This window comes from Bombina bombina, chromosome 7 (assembly GCF_027579735.1).
Source record: "Bombina bombina isolate aBomBom1 chromosome 7, aBomBom1.pri, whole genome shotgun sequence".
NCBI lineage: Eukaryota > Metazoa > Chordata > Amphibia > Anura > Bombinatoridae > Bombina > Bombina bombina.
Window position 1 is genome coordinate 312269307 of NC_069505.1, and position 18119 is coordinate 312287425.

Sequence of the window (18119 nt, forward strand, 5' to 3'; positions counted from 1 at the left end):
GACTGGATACACCACAAGAGAAATAAATTTATCAGGTAAGCATAAATTATGTTTTCTCTTGTTAGGTGTATCCAGTCCACGGATCATCCATTACTTGTGGTATACAAATTCCAAAGCTAAAGTACACGGATGAAGGGAGGGACAAGGCAGGTACTTAAGCGGAAGGAACCACTGCCTGTAGAACCTTTCTCCCAAAAATAGCCTCCGAAGAAGCAAAAGTATCAAATTTGTAAATTTTTGAAAAGGTATGAAGCGAAGACCAAGTCGCCGCTTTGCAAATCTGTTCAACAGAAGCCTCATTTTTAAAGGCCCAGGTGGAAGCCACAGCTCTAGTAGAATGAGCTGTAATCCTTTCAGGGGGCTGCTGTCTAGCAGTCTCATAGGCTAAGCGTATTACGCTCCGAAGCCCAAAAAAAAGAGAGGTTGCCGAAGCCTTTTGACCTCTCCTCTGTCCAGAGTAAACAACAAACAGGGAAGATGTTTGACGAAAATCTTTAGTCGCTTGTAAGTAAAATTTTAAAGCACGGACTACGTCCAAATTATGTAAAAGACGCTCCTTCTTTGAAGAAGGATTAGGACACAATGATGGAACAACAATATCTTGATTGATATTCTTGTTGGAAACTACCTTAGGTAAAAACCCAGGTTTTGTACGCAGAACTACTTTATCTGTATGGAAAATCAGATAAGGAGAATCACATTGTAAAGCTGATAACTCAGAGACTCTACGAGCTGAGGAAATAGCAATCAAAAACAGAACTTTCCAAGATAAAAGTTTGATATCAATGGAATGAAGGGGTTCAAACGGAACTCCTTGAAAAACCTTAAGAACCAAGTTTAAGCTCCATGGAGGAGACCGGTTTAAACACAGGCTTAATTCTAAACAAAGCCTGACAAAATGCCTGGACGTCTGGAACCTCTGCCAGACGCTTGTGCAAAAGGATAGACAGAGCAGAAATCTGTCCCTTTAAAGAACTAGCTGATAATCCTTTATCCAAACCCTCTTGGAGAAAGGACAATATCCTAGAAATCCTAACCTTACTCCATAAGTAATTCTTGTATTCACACTAATGAAGATATTTGCGCCATATCTTATGGTAGATTTTCCTGGTTACAGGCTTTCGTGCCTGTATTAAGGTATTAATGACTGACTCGGATAAGCCACGCCTTGATAAAATCAAGCATTCAATCTCCAGGCAGTCAGTCTCAGAGAAATTTGATTTGGATGATTGAAAGGACCTTGTAGTAGAAGGTCTTGTCTCAGAGGCAGAGGCCAAGGTGGAAAGGATGACATGTCCACCAGGTCTGCATACCAGGTCCTGCGTGGCCACACAGGAGCGATCAAGATCACCAATGCTCTCTCCTGTTTGATTTTGGCAATCAGTCGAGGGAGCAGAGGAACGGTGGAAACACATAAGCCAGGTTGAAGAACCACGGTGCTGCTAGAGCATCTATCAGAGTTGCTTCTGGGTCCCTGGACCTGGATCCGTAACAAGGAAGCTTGGCGTTCTGGCGAGACGCCATGAGATCCAATTCTGGTGTGCCCCAACGATGAACCAATTGAGAAAACACCTCCGGATGGAGTTCCCACTCCCCCGGATGAAAAGTCTGACGACTTAGAAAATCCGCCTCCCAGTTCTCTACACCTGGGATATGGATCGCTGATAGATGGCAAGAGTGAGTCTCTGCCCAGTGAATTATCTTGGAGACTTCTAACATCGCTAGGGAGCTCCTGGTCCCCCCTTGATGGTTGATGTAAGCCACAGTCGTGATGTTGTCCGACTGAAATCTGATGAACCTCAGGGTTGCTAACTGAGTCCAAGCTAGAAGAGCAATGAATATTGCTCTTAACTCCAGAATATTTATTGGGAGGAGTTTCTCCTCCTGAGTCCATGATCCCTGAGCCTTCAGGGAATTCCAGACTGCACCCCAACCTAGAAGGCTGGCATCTGTTGTTACAATTGTCCAATCTGGCCTGCGAAAGGTCATACCTTTGGACAGATGGACCCGAGATAGCCACCAGAGAAGAGAATCTCTGGTCTCTTGATCCAGATTTAGCAGAGGGGACAAATCTGTGTAATCCCCATTCCACTGACTGAGCATGCATAATTGCAGCGGTCTGAGATGTAGGCGCGCAAATGGCACTATGTCCATCGCCGCTACCATTAAGCCGATCACTTCCATGCACTGAGCCACCGAAGGGCGCGGAATGTAGTGAAGAACACGGCAGGAATTTAGAAGCTTTGATAACCTGGACTCTGTCAGGTAAATTTTCATTTCTACAGAATCTATCAGAGTTCCTAGGAAGGAAACCCTTGTGAGGGGTGATAGAGAACTCTTTCCCTCGTTCACTTTCCACCCATGCGACCTCAGAAATGCCAACACTATGTCCGTATGAGATTTGGCAATTTGGAAGTTTGACGCCTGTATCAGGATGTCGTCTAGATAAGGGGCCACTGCTATGCCCCGTGGTCTTAGGACCGCCAGAAGAGACCCCAGAACCTTTGTAAAAATTCTTGGGGCTGTAGCTAACCCAAAGGGAAGAGCCACAAACTGATAATGCCTGTCTAGAAAGGCAAACCTTAGGAACCGATGATGATCTTTGTGAATCGGTATGTGAAGGTAAGCATCCTTCAAATCCACTGTGGTCATGTACTGACCCTCCTGGATCATAGGTAGGATTGTCCGAATAGTTTCCATTTTGAATGATGGAACTCTGAGGAATTTGTTTAAGATCTTTAGATCCGAAATTGGTCTGAAGGTTCTCTCTTTTTTGGGAACCACAAACAGATTTGAATAAAATAAAATCCCTGTCCTTGTTCCATCTGTGGAACTGGATGGATCACTCCCATTATTAGGAGGTCTTGCACACAGCGTAAGAATGCCTCTTTCTTTATCTGGTTTACAGATAATCTCGAAAGGTGAAATCTCCCTTGTGGGGGGGAAGCTTTGAAGTCCAGAAGATATCCCTGAGATATGATCTCCAATGCCCAGGGATCCTGAACATCTCTTGCCCATGCCTGGGCGAAGAGAGAAAGTCTGCCCCCTACTAGATCCGTTGCCGGATAGGGGGCCGTTCCTTCATGCTGTCTTAGAGGCAGCAGCAGGCTTTCTGGCCTGCTTGCCTTTGCTCCAGGCCTGGTTAGATTTCCAGGCCGGCTTGGATTGCGCAAAAGTTGCCTCTTGTTTTGTAGCAGAGGAAGTTGATGCTGCACCTGCCTTGAAGTTTCGAAAGGCACGAAAATTAGACTGTTTGGCCCTTGATTTGGCCCTGTCCTGAGGAAGGGTATGACCCTTACCTCCAGTAATGTCAGCAATAATTTCCTTCAAACCAGGCCCGAATAGGGTCTGCCCCTTGAAGGGAATGTTAAGTAATTTAGACTTTGAAGTCACGTCAGCTGACCAAGATTTAAGCCATAGCGCCCTACGCGCCTGGATGGCGAATCCAGAATTCTTAGCCGTTAGTTTAGTCAAATGAACAATGGCATCAGAAACAAAAGAATTAGCTAGCTTAAGTGTTCTATGCTTGTCAAGTATTTCAGTCAATGGAGTAGCTGTCTGAAAGGCCTCTTCCAGAGACTCAAACCAGAACGGCGCAGCAGCAGTGACAGGAGCAATGCATGCAAGGGGCTGCAGGATAAAACCTTATTGAATAAACATTTTCTTAAGGTAACCTTCTAATTTTTTATCCATTGGATCTGAAAAAGCACAACTGTCCTCAACAGGGATAGTGGTACGCTTTGCTAAAGTAGAAACTGCTCCCTCCACCTTAGGGACCGTCTGCCATAAGTCCCGTGTGGTGGTGTCTATTGGAAACATTTTTCTAAAAATGGGAGGGGGGAAAATGGCACACCGGGTCTGTCCCACTCCTTAGTAATAATTTCTGTAAACCTTTTAGGTATTGGAAAAACGTCAGTACACACCGGCACCGCGTAGTATTTATCCAGTCTTCACAATTTCTCTGGTACTGCAATTGTGTCACAGTCATTCAGAGCAGCTAAAACCTCTCCAAGCAACACCCGGAGGTTCTCAAGCTTAAATTTAAAAGTAGACATATCTGAATCAGGTTTCCCCGAGTCAGAGACGTCACCCACAGACTGAAGCTCTTCCTCAGCTTCTGCATATTGTGACGCAGTATCAGACATGGGCCTTAAAACATCTGCGCGCTCTGTATTACGTCTAACCCCAGAGCTATCGCGCTTTCCTCTGAATTCAGGCAGTCTGGCTAATACCGTTGACAGGGTATTATCCATGATTGCCGCCATGTCCTGCAAAGTAATCGCTATGAGCGTCTTTGATGTACTTGGCGCCATTTTAGCGTGAGTCCCTTGAGCGGGAGTCAAAGGGTCCGACACGTGGGGAGAGTTAGTCGGCATAACTTCCCCCTCGTCAGAATCCTCTGGTGATAATTCTTTTAAAGATAACAGCTGATCTTTATTGTTTAAAGTGAAATCAATACATTTAGTACACATTCTCCTATGGGGTTCCACCATGGCTTGTAAACATAATGAACAAGGAGTTTCCTCTATGTCAGACATGTTTATACAGACTAGCAATGAGACTAGCAAGCTTGGAAAACACTTTAAATCAAGTTAACAAGCAATATAAAAAAAAAAAAAGTTACTGTGCCTTTAAGAGAAACAAATTTTGCCAAAATTTGAAATAACAGTGAAAAAAGGCAGTTAAACTAACGAAATTTTTACAGTGTATGTAACAAGCTAGCAGAGCATTGCACCCACTTGCAAATGGATGATTAACCCCTTAATTCAAAAAACAGATTAACAAAACGAAAAATATGTTTTTTAAACAGTCATAACAACTGCCACAACTCCTACTTTTGAAGCCTTTTGAGCCCTTCAGAGATGTCCTATAGCATGCAGGGGACTGCTGAGGGAAGCTGAATGTCACAGTTTGTAATTTCAACTGTAACTTTTATACTATAACAGTGGAAAGCCTCAGGAAACTGTTTCTAGGCAAAAATAAAGCCAGCCATGTGGAAAAAAACTAGGCCCCAATAAGTTTTATCACCAAAGCATATATAAAAACGATTAAACATGCCAGCAAACGTTTTATATTGCACATTAATCAGAGTATATACCTCTGATAGCAAGCCTGATACTAGTCGCTATTAAATCACTGTATTTAGGCTTTAACTTACATTAATCCAGTATCAGCAGCATTTTCTAGCAATTCCATCCCTAGAAAAACTTTATTGCACATACCTTATTGCACCCTGCACGCCATTCTCCCTCTAAAGTTACCTCACTCCTCAGACATATGTGAGAACGGCAGTGGATCTTAGTTACTTCTGCTAAGATCATAGAAAAACGCAGGCAGATTCTTCTTTTAAATGCTGCCTGAGATAAAATAGTACACTCCGGTACCATTTAAAAACAATAAACTTTTGATTGAAGAAAAAACTAACTATATTTTACCACTTTCCTCTAACTACCTCCAGCTATGTTGAGAGCTTGCAAGAGAATGACTGGGTATGGCAGTTAGGGGAGGAGCTATATAGCAGCTCTGCTGTGGGTGATCCTCTTGCAACTTCCTGTTGGGAAGGAGAATATCCCACAAGTAATGGATGATCCGTGGACTGGATACACCTAACAAGAGAAACATACCTAAAATAGATAATAAAAGTAAATTGGAATGTTGTTTAAAATTGTATTCTCCATCTCTTTTATGAAAGAAAAAAAAAATGGGTTTCATGTTACTTTAGCCCTGAATTAGTTGTTTTTCCCACTAACTTACATCTTGAAGACTTCAAAATTTACACTAAAAATGTATTGTGTTGCTTTACCTGCAATTTAGAATTATACAATTATTTAATTTTCACTGCACAGAGTGTGTGTCATGCATACTTACATATGCAGTGTTTTATGTAGCTCAGTGATTGATTAATTGATCAGTGCAGGAGCTCTTTTATATCTCTCCCTACTCGACCACAGCAAAGAGGAGAAAATACACTAAAAAAAACCTATTCAGCGGGTTTGTCCCTGTACTGCAAAACAATGCAAATGTTGCTAATAAAATGTTTTGAAAATATTTAGTTTGAATATAGATCCCCTATTATAGGCCTCTTTTTCTACACCCAAGTCTTGCATGAGTCGCTGTATGCTCCAACATCAGCACTGAGAACATGTTTAAAGGGACATAAAACAAAAAATATTTCTTTCATGATTCGGATAGATAATTTAATTTTAAAATAATTTTCCAGTTTCCTTTAATTATCTAATTTGTTTTGTTATCTTGGTATCCTTTGTTAAAAACATAACTAGGCAGGCTCAGGGGCAGTACTAACAAACATGGCTGCCGGTAGCAGCATTCGTCTCTTTTCAGAGCTGTATTTATTCATTTGAAAGTGCAACACACAAAGATCTGTGCAAATCCAGATCGTTGAGTGTTGAACTTTCTAACAAATAAATCCATCTCTGTTAAAGGGACAGTCTACACCAGAATTTTTATTGTTTTATAAGATAGATAATCCCTTTATTACCCATTCCCCAGTTTTGCATAACCAACACAGTTATATTAATATACTTTTAACCTCTGTGATTATCTTGTATCTAAGCCTCTGCAAACTGCCCCTTTATTTCAGTTCTTTTGACAGACTTGCAGTTTAGCCAATCAGTGCCTGCTCCCAGATAACTTCACGTACACAAGCACAGTGTTATCTATATGAAATACGTGAACTAACACCCTCTAGTGGTGAAAAACTGTTAAAATGCATTCTGAAAAGAGGCGGCTTAAGAAATTAGCATATGAACCTCCTAGGTTAAGCTTTCAACTAGGAATACCAAGAGAACAAAGCAAAATTGGTGATAAAAGTAAATTAGAAAATTGTTTAAAATTACATGCCCTATCTGAATCAAGAAAGTTTATTTTGGCCTAGACTGTCCCTTTAAGAGTCAAATGTTGCTACACACGGCCATGTTCGTCATTCCTTCATACAAACTAATGACAGATGAGCCATACCTACTGCACATGAATGCCTCTTGTCATTGGCTCACCCAATGTGTTCATCTAGCTCCCAGTAGTGCAATGCTATTCCTTCACCAAAGGATATCAAGAGAATGAAGCAAATTTGATAATAGACGTAATTGGAAAGTTGTTTAAAATTGTATGCTCTATCTGAATTCTGAAAGAAAGATTTTAGGTTTAATGTCCCTTTAATTTGGCTACAAAAGAGACCTTATTCAACACTTACTTTATAGCTGAAACTTAAAGGGACATTAAACCCTGATGATTCAAGTAGAGAATACAATTTTAAAAAACATTCCAATTTGCTTCTATTTTATAATTTGCTTCATTCTTTAGATATACTTTGTTGAAGAAATAGCAATGCACATGGGTGAGCCAATCACACAAGGTATCTCTGTGCAGCAACCAATCAGCAGCTCCTGAGTATCTAGATGTGCTTTTCAGAAAAGTATACTAAGAGAATGAAGCAAATTAGGTAAGAAAAGTAAATTAGAAAGTTGTTTAAAATTGCATGCTCTTTCTAAACCATGAAAGAAAAAATTTGGGTTTTATGCCCCTTTAATATAAAGGGTATATTGAAAGAGAGTTAATGTGACTCAACTATGGCATCACGGAGGGGTCAGTTTTAGGTCAGAATAAGTATAAGTAGGATCCAAAAAGACAAAACAAGAACATACAGAATGGTTATAGGTATAGACCACAATGTGTGAGAATCTCTTGCCATCTCTCCGTCATCTTTTATGATGGTAATTTTATCCCAGCAGTTGGTGTGGGGTTTTTACCCTATTCAGCTGCGCTTTGCTTAAGGTTGGATGGTAAGTTCCACCTGTTAGCTTTGGCAGAAGTGTTTTTATAAATTAGAACAAGGTGATTCATATTTATAGGCGGGCGCACATTTTATGGTTCACATGGTGTAATTATGTTTTAATTTGTTCTGTACTTTAATAAAACAAGCTTACCCAGAATTGTATGGCGTGGTGTTATTTATTTATTGTCAATTACATCACAGCGTAATGTACACAATGGTATCCCTTTTTGTATGCAATAAGGAAATATGTTTGTTATTTATTAGTACAATAATCTATCACGCTCTAGGGCATTTTGCTATCAGACTAATGTGTGCTTCCTACTTTGTATTTAACACTAGCATAAGTTTTTAAACACATTAGTTGAGCTGGATACGGACAATGAACCTAACAGAAATATCACAGCCCCCAATAACTGTCTGCATCCTGCTCAGAAGCTGAACGGGTGCTCTGAAACAGATTTTAACTATGGGCCAGATTACAAGGGGAGCGCTATATATAATCGCTTTCATGAAAGCAATATTAGTGCTCCACTTTGTAATACCCGTGCACAATAATGTGCGCTGGTATTACAAGTTAGCCGTAATGCTAGGAAGCATTGCGCTCACTAGGTTTCTATGGGAGCCTCATTCTGATGACGTCACAGACAATATCAGAACTTCAGTGCCAGTGAAGGGGGTAAGTCGCGCAGCGATGGCAGCAATCAAATCTATATGTATGTGGTTACATACATATATATTTATGTGTTAATATGTGTATATATACATACTAACATGTAAATATATAAGTATATAAGCATATACATAAATATTTACAGGGAACACACAGTCCCCATACACCGGAAATGTAAAGGCACTTTTCAGTGCCGTTTTTTTTCTCTAACACTCCTGCCGACTTTAAACCCAAAATACTGCATAGTGCAGTAATTTTATTAAAAAATAAAGATTCTGCCATTAATTATTCCACTCCTCCAAGCGCAATAATTTAGTGCTCCACTTGTAATCTAGCCCTGAGTGTTTAACTTCTTTGCAGAGTATAAAGGGACAGTAGATACTTTCCAAAAGATTTTTACAGCTATGATGCATCATTTTCAAGAACTTTAACATTTGGGTATCATGTCCTGTTAAATACAGATGTATACGGTAGTTCAATAGTCAAATTCTGTAGGCTCTTTTAAAGAGTACTGGAAGTCTACAACATAAGCTGGCAAGGCCCAGAGAGTACTCCCATCCCTTTGCTTGAGCTAAATGGGGTGGGGGATATATCTTATTTTAGCTAAATGGCTTCTTGAGCAGAGATGTAGGAGCGCATACTGCTTTTTGTAAATTAGGAGCAGTGTTCTCTCAAAGGCCAGTTTTGTGAGTGGCCCATCAGTGAAACAGTTAGAGCAATTAGCAAACACTACACAATGCAGAGTGCAAGGTGTGGTTCCCTTTTTAACGGATTCACTTCTGGACCCTGCTTCATATCTTTCCCTAATTGAGTTTCAACAGATTAATAAAAAAAAAAAACAATTCACTTTATACTACATAATGACTGGCTAGCCTTGTTGTCTGCAGACTAAAGCCCAAATCAGCTTTTCCAACTAAAGCAATAGCTTTTGCCGATTGAACAGCAATTGCGGCAAACAAGTTGCTAATCCGTTTAACCCCTTAACGACCAATGTACCCTGCATGTCATACAGTCGTTAAAGGCAGGGCCAGACTGGAAATTTGTATAGACCGTCCCAGCCACGCCCCCTCTAGCCCAGCCATGCCCACTTCAACCCAGCCACGCCCTCTCCTGCCCAGCCAACTATGCTCAACTGACCTACTGACTACAGCTGTTCATTTGTTTCTTTGGAGAGGGGAAAAAGGCCCAAATAGCAATTGGAAAGCTTTACCATATTCTGAAGGTGGTTTAGAGTTCCCTAATTTCAAGCTTTATAGCGGGGGGCCACTGCTTATATTGGTGAATGATTTGTAGCTGTGTACTTGGGATTTTTATGGATGCTTCTTGTTACCCTATTTGTTACATATGACAACTGGATATAAAATCTTATCTTTAAGAGTTATTAAATAATAGTGTGGCAAAAGTCTCAACAAGTCACAAACTTTAGGTAGTGCATGATGACTAGAGGAGGCTGCTGTTAAGATGTGGTGTGCTACAAGCTCTCTTGTGGACAGTCACAGTCTAGGTGTTATAACTGAAGTTTTGTCATTGTCCTGCCTACTGAGCATGATTACTAGGTACAAACAGAACAGTGCTGGGTACCTGCATGATATTGACTCTGATGGGTAGCTGCGCCCCCGCATCACCACGCCACACCGTCGCCACCACAAGCTATCCCGCCTGCTAGGGCTGCCGGCCTGCTGCCTCTGATATTAACTGCGCACAGTACGCACTGCTAAATCAAAATTGTATATATTCTGTGCATGGCGCCGGCACCTGGGTGGTGTAGCAGACGCTGCTTTTGGGGAAGTAATCATTGTTTAATCAGTGCCTCTCACTGGCTGGCAGTAGTTGTAACAGTATCAGTGCCCCTCACCGCCTGGAAGAAATTGTATCAGTGCCCTGCACCGCCTGGCAGTAGTTTAATCAGTGCCCCGCACCGTCTGGCAGTAGTAAAATCAGTGCCTTGCAGTAGTTGTATCAGAGTCATGGTCCTGGCAGGTGAGGTCCGCAAGCTCCGCTGTCAAGGTCCAGCACAAACTGCGCTGCTCAGGTGCGATCCGAAACCAGGCTGCCGGTGGGCGTGAATATACAAAATAAAAAATTGTCACAACCAATCTCAGCGGATCTAGCTCCCCCCCAGGTTAACCCTGCTTCTGATTGCAGAGCCGCTGTGCTGTATGCGCTCCAGAGATGACAGTAATGTAACTGTGTGTTTGCTGAGTGAGAGATGTGTGTGTTCTGTAATGGGCGCACCACCATGGCACTGTACTGTGTGAGATCGGACAGTGTGCGGCTTCACTAAATTAATCCCGGACATGGCGCATCAAGAGCCGCCCCTGAGTCTGTGAGCAGTTTTACTGGCGGCTGACTGCCGTTGCGCTCCCGTGACAACTGAGCTAACTTCTAAGTTGCTTGCTTCAAATTGCTGCTTTCTCTCCACTGCAGGTGAGCAGAGCAGCCTCTGCCTGCCGGTGGCCCACCAGGAATTTTCCCGGTATCCCGGTGGCCCAATCCAGCCCTGTTTAAAGGGACAGTCAACACCAGAATTGTTGTGGTTTAAAAAGATAGATAATCCCTTTATTACCCATTCCCCAGTTTTGCATAACCAACACAATTATAATAATACACATTTTACCTCTGTAATTACCTTGTATCTAAGACTCTTAAAACTGCCCCCACTTGCATTTTAGACAATCAGTGCTGACTCCTAGGTAACTTCACGTGCGTGAGCTCAATGCTATCTATATGACACACATGAATTAACGCCCTCTAGTGATGAAAAACTGTCAAAATGCATTCAGATAAGCAGCGGCCTTTAAGGTCTAAGAAATTAGCATATAAGCCTACCTAGGTTTAGCTTTCAATTAAGAATACCAAGAGAACAAAGCAAAATTGGTGATAATAGTAAATTGAAAAGTTGTTTAAATTGATGTGCCCTATTTGAAACATGAACATTTATTTTGCACTTGACTGTCCCTTTAGGGGTTTCCTAGCGCTGCATGCTTCACTTCTGGAGGCATGCATGCAGATATAGCTCAGTCTAGCGGGGTAACTGAATGACCACTGATGAACAGGGTACACCAGCGTTCGTTAAGTGGTTAAAAAAAGTTTATAATTGCCTGATTGGTTATTCTATAGCAAGACAACAGAAATGGATTTAATTACAAGGAGTCCCTTTAAAAACAAACAGTATTGCCTCTGACGTGTATCAATGTTTTATAAAAACGTATTATATTTTTACAATGGGTGGAGGAAAAATTTCAGTGGGATGAATATTTTGATAGTAGAGGAATAGCAGATTTCTTTTTCTCCCTGCAAGAAACTAAACATTGAGCAAGATTCCACAATGTGTTTTTAGGTGTGATTTTATTTTTAAAGGTTAGGTGATGAATCACAATGAAAATCTCTTGCAGTAAAGCTATAAAAGAATGACGCATTTATACCTCAAGTTAATTTTTTCGATACAAGGATCTGATAATATTATGCAGCTGTTAAAGGAACACTAAATACCCGGTACATTTCATGCACCTCCCTTTAATCATGGCTGCTGTCATTTTGGAACCAAAGTTACACTTCAGATACTGCAGCACTAGAATATAGTGAAAGCTTGATTTCAACATGGCGGCATCCATGACTACAGAAAGGCAGGGAATAACCTTTAAAAATAAGAAAAATATTTTGTGTTTATTGTCCCTTTAAAGGGACATGAAACCCCAACTTTTTCTTTCATGATTCAGAAAAAGAATACAATTTTAATCAACTAATTTACTTCAATTATCTCATTTTATTTATATCAATTTGCTTAATTATCTTTGTATCCTTTGCTGAAGCAGCAGCGATGCACTACTGGGAGCTAGCTGAATGCAATGGATGAGCCAATAACATGAGGCAAATATGTGCAGCCACCAAATATGTGCAGCAATCATCAGCTTAAGCCTACCTAGGTATCCTTTTCAACAAAGTATACCAAAATAAAACAAAACAAATTATATAATAAAGGTCAATTGGAAAGTTGTTTAAAATCCCATGCTCTATTTGAATCATGAAATAACATTTGGGTTTCATGTCCCTTTAAGTAAATATATGGAATGGAAAAATAATCTTACACATGCCATGTTTTGGCAGCATTGTCATGAATTTGCCTATTTGAAAAGTTGTCACAAGTTTGTGTATCCTAAAAATAAAATTCTGTTTGGAGAAGGTGACGGACAATTAGTTAAAGTTTTCATCAGATACCATAGGAATTGTTAAGAACAGAGACTGGAGAGGATAGAGAGTACATCTAATTACTATAGCTCCCAACATTTGCCATCTGAAGGCCTTGGCTAAGCTAATTAGATTTGTGAGTGGGGTTGAAGGTGTTCTGTAGGCAGGGTCACGTCTGATAGGATAGTAGGAGTAAATTAGAAAGTTGGCTAAAATCGCATGCTCTATCTGAATCATGAAAGAAAAAATGTGGGTTTAGTATCTCTTTAAATGAATATGAAAGTGTAAATAAATACTTAAATGATAAAATAAAAACATGTATCAATATATCACTGTGAACAAAAAGATATGTACTCATCATTAACCCCAGGCACGTCCTACAAAAAGTGGTCATTAAGGACCAAGGACGTGCCTGGCATGTCCTCTGGAGTTTCAAGCGCTGGAAGTGATCGCTTCCAGGGTATTGAGGCATCGTATATATATATATATATATATATATATATATATATACATACACACACATATATATATATATATATATATATACACACACACACACACAACAACAACAACAACAACAACAAAAAAACGTATTTTTATACTGGCAGACTTTCTGACAGTACTTAAGATGGTGGTGACAATTGTGAGTTGGGGGAGGGAAGTGGGCAGTTTGAGAGGGGTCAGGGAGGGACCAGGGGTGGGATGTGTCAGGTGGGAGGCTGATCTCTACACTAAAGCTAAAATTAACCATACAAGCTATCTTATTAACCCCTTCACTGCTGGGCATAAGACAAGTGTGGTGCACAGCACAATTTAATGGCCGTCTAATTAACAAAAAGTAATGCTAAAGCCATAAATGTCTGCTATTTATGAACAATGGGGATCCCAGAGAAGTATTTACAGCCATTTGTGCCATAATTGCATTTGGCTGTCAAATGGTGGCATGAAATATACCAAAATGGGCCTAGATCAATACTCTGGGTTGTCTACTAAAAATATATATATACATGTGAAGGGTTATTCAGGGATTCCTGACAGATATCAGTGTTACAATGTAACTATCGCTAATTTTGAAAAAAAAAAAAAATGGTTTGGAAATAGCAAAGTGCTACTTGTACTTATTGCCCTATAACTTGGAAAAAAAAAAGCAAAGAACGTGTAAACATTGGGTATCTCTAAATTCAGGACAAAATATACAAACTATTTAGCATTTTGTTTGGTGGTTGTAGATGTGTAACAGATTTTGGGGGTCAAAGTTAGAAAAAGTGTGTTTTTTTTTTTTCATTTTTCATCATATTTTATAAAGATTTTTATAGTAAATTATATGATATGATGAAAATAATAGTATCTTTAGACAGTCCATTTAATGGCAAGAAAAATGGTATATAATGTGTGGGTATAGTAACTTAAGTAAGAGGAAAATTACAGCTAAACACAAACACCGCAGAAATGTAAAAATAGCCCTGATCCTTAACGGTAAGAAAATTGAAAAATGGTCTGGTCACTAAGGGGTTAAAGGTGATGTTTTTCCACCTGTGTGTGTGATTTACAATCCAATCACACAGATTATCTTACTGACAAGCCTGAGAGACCTGAATATGTCTGTGATATATTGCACCTCATTTATAATAATCCAGTGATATAAAATAAACAATACCTGTTAGAAAGTCCACAGACATGTCCACCTCCACTTGCACACAAGGAAAGCAGTCATTGGACCCAGCACAACGGAGAATATTTCTGGTTTTGATATGGGTCGGTACCAATACAGGGTACTCTGATTTTTCCATGTCCCCAGGTAAACACCAGCCAGCTATGTCAGACAAGGAATAGGACAACAATAGATTATTTTTATGTAACCATTGCTATATTCTGCAGCACAAGATAATAGCTTGTATATATAATATGCATTAAAAAAACTACCAAAATTCCCAAAAAGTAGGATTTCAGGATACCACTGACTGAGAAAACACAGCTAAGTTAAAGGAACATTACACTCAAAATTTAAGGGGTCAGTAAATGTTCTTAAATATTTTGCTGCAACAAAAAAAATATTAATACCGGTAATCTATAATATCCCAGAAAAACATCATTTATGCTTACCTGATTTTTTTTCTCCATGGTGTTGAGAGTCCACGATTCATTACTCTTCCTTACTACTAGGAGGAGGAAAAGATTCCCAAATCTCAAGAGCTCTATAAAACCCCTCCCACCTTAGTGGTGATTAGTCTGATGTATAGCCAAAGCAAGAAATGTAAGAAAAGAAATAAGAGCAAAAAAGAGGTGCCACAAAACTATCAGAAAAAAATTACTGGGGGGGGGGGGTGTCTCGTAGACTCTCACCATTATGAAAGATATGAATTTATAAGGTAAGAATAAATTATGTTTTCTTTCATACAGGTGGTGAGAGTCCACGATGCATTACTCCTGGAAAACTGATACGCATGCAGTGAACTCAACGAGTAATGAAGGCAGGACCAGCATGACAATATTCTCTTTTTTCACAATACAAAATCAATCACAAATTACTGACTGAAGAACTGCCTACTAAAGGTGGCTTTGGAAAAGTGAAAAAGCTTCTAAAATGAGAGAAGGAAAAAAGTATGCAAAGAAGACAAGATAGTTGTCTATCAAAGTTGGTCAACAGAAGGTTCACCCAAAAAGTAACAGCTGACTTGAAAAAAAGAACAGTAATCCATTTAAGAGGAGACTGACCCCCCCCCCCCTCCTTAAAAACAAACCAAAAAAAACCCCAAATAACTTATGAAACAAAAAAGCTTGAACTGGGAGGTCAAAAACACTATACATAATGCTATATCCCCCTAAAAAGAGTTCTTGAAGCAAGTGGGGGAAGGGGGGAACAAAACACACACAAAAAAACAAACTTACCCACACAAGTGAAAAGCATCACAAAACAGCACGGCCACAGGGCACTAACCCGGCATCAAAAAACACAATTTATGCTTACCTGATAAATTTATTTCTCTTGTGGTGTATCCAGTCCACGGATCATCCATTACTTGTGGGATATGCTAATTCCCAACAGGAAGTTGCAAGAGGACACCCACAGCAGAGCTGTTATATAGCTCCTCCCCTAACTGCCATATCCAGTCATTCGACCGCAAACACGCATAGAAAGGAGAAACCATAGGGTGCAGTGGTGACTATAGTTTAAATGAGAAAAAAAAAATGTACCTGCCTTAAAATGACAGGGCTGGCCGTGGACTGGATACACCACAAGAGAAATAAATTTATCAGGTAAGCATAAATTGTGTTTTCTCTTGTAAGGTGTATCCAGTCCACGGATTATCCATTACTTGTGGGATACCAATACCAAAGCTAAAGTACACGGATGAAGGGAGGGACAAGGCAGGTACTTAAATGGAAGGTACCACTGCCTGTAAAACCTTTCTCCCAAAAATAGCCTCCGAAGAAGCAAAAGTATCAAATTTGTAGAATTTTGAAAAAGTATGAAGCGAAGACCAAGTCACCGCCTTGCAAATCTGTTCAACAGAAGCCTCATTTTTAAAGGCCCAAGTGGAAGCCACAGCTCTAGTAGAATGAGCTGTAATCCTTTCAGGAGGCTGCTGTCCAGCAGTCTCATAGGCTAAGCGGATTATACTTTTTAGCCAAAAAGAGGTTGCCGAAGCCTTTTGACCTCTCCTCTGTCCAGAGTAGACAACAAACAAAGCAGATGTTTGCCGAAAATCTTTAGTAGCTTGTAAGTAAAACTTCAAAGCAGGAACCACATCCAGATTGTGTAATAGACGTTCCTTCTTTGAAGAAGGATTAGGACACAAGGATGGAACAATAATCTCTTGATTGATATTCTTGTTAGATACCACCTTAGGTAAAAACCCAGGTTTGGTACGCAGGACTACCTTATCCGAATGGAAAATCAGATAAGGAGAATCACATTGTAAGGCAGATAACTCGGAGACTCTACGAGCCGAGGAAATAGCTACCAAAAAGAGAACTTTCCAAGATAAAAGTTTGATATCTATGGAATGAAGAGGTTCAAAAGGAACTCCTTGAAGAACCTTAAGAACCAAATTTAAGCTCCATGGCGGAGCAACAGGTTTAAACACAGGCTTGATTCTAACTAAAGCCTGATAAAAGCCTGAACGTCTGGAACATCTGCCAGACGCTTATGCAAAAGAATAGACAGCGCAGAAATCTGTCCTTTTATGGAACTAGCTGACAATCCTTTTTCCAAACCTTCTTGGAGAAAGGATAATATCCTGGGAATCCTGACTTTACTCCATGAGTAACCCTTGGATTCACATCAATAAAGATATTTACGCCATATCTTATGATAAATTTTCCTGGTGACAGGCTTTCATGCCTGTATTAAGGTATCAATGACTGACTCAGAGAAGCCACGCTTTGATAAAATCAAGCGTTAAATCTCCATGCAGTCAGTGTCAGAGAAATTAGATTTGGATGGTGGAAAAGACCCTGAAGAAGAAGGTCCTGTCTCAGAGGCAGAGTCCATGGTGGAAAGGATGACATGTCCACTAGATCTGCATACCAGGTCCTGCGTGGCCACACAGGCGCTATTAGAATCACAGATGCTCTCTCCTGCTTGATCTTGGCAATCAGTCGAGGGAGCAGAGGAAATGGTGGAAACACATAAGCCAGGCTGAAAGACCAGGGCGTTGCTAGAGCATCTGAAAAAACACAAATAATCCAAGAGCGCCAACTATAAGGCAAAGGAAAAATCTAACAAATACATCAGTGATTTATAAAACATTATCAAACATTTAATTCAAAAACATATAGTTAAAAACATGGATCCATGTAACAGAATATACTCGAAAAATAGAATTTCACAGTACTAGCAGATAAATACTAAAAACACAATGGTAGCTAAAAACGATAAAGGGTATAAGGGTATGTCACCAATTACGGAGATATACAAAATTATAGAAAAGTCCAGATATGTCAATAGAAGTCTATAAAAAGTCCAGTGAGTAAATCCAGGTGAAATGACCAGTGAAAAAATCAGTGAAAAAATCAAATGTTAAAAATAAAATGTTAAAAATAAACTGATGATAAAAAGATCCCTTGGAGGGAGGTCGTGAAAAAAGTGTGAAAAAAGTGATGTAAAAATTGTAAAAAAAAAAATGTATAAAAATATGTAAACAAATGTGTATTAAAATTAAAAGTGGGGGACCCCCTAAAAATAGGTGTCAAAAATATGTGTCAAAAATATGTGTCAAAAATAGTGAAAAATATAAAATCCGGTTAAACAAAAATTAAAAATTAAAAATATTAAAAATATAGGAGAAATAATAAATAGTGTGTGAAAAAACGCTTTGTGATTACCGCAACCGGAAGTATGAGAAAACCGGAAGTAAACAAACACTATGTCACTTCCGGCCCGACGCTGATGTATGTAGAAACAGAGCGATCGGCAACATACATGATAATGTATGAGAAACTAATGCTGACAGAACCCCTCATTCG

General features: G+C 39.7%; 1 protein-coding gene across 1 annotated transcript in view; it reads right to left on the bottom strand.

Annotated features, from left to right (window-relative positions):
• Positions 1–15096, bottom strand: part of IL17RC (interleukin 17 receptor C) — a 263169-nt gene extending 248073 nt beyond the window's left edge. Inside the window, exons 1-2 of the mRNA XM_053689379.1 lie at positions 15093–15096; positions 14308–14463 (exon numbers count right to left, since the gene is read on the bottom strand). Of these exons, the coding sequence (XP_053545354.1) occupies positions 14308–14463; positions 15093–15096 (160 nt within the window). The remainder of the gene's footprint in view (positions 1–14307; positions 14464–15092) is intronic.
• Between the last annotated feature and the right edge of the window lie 3023 nt (positions 15097–18119).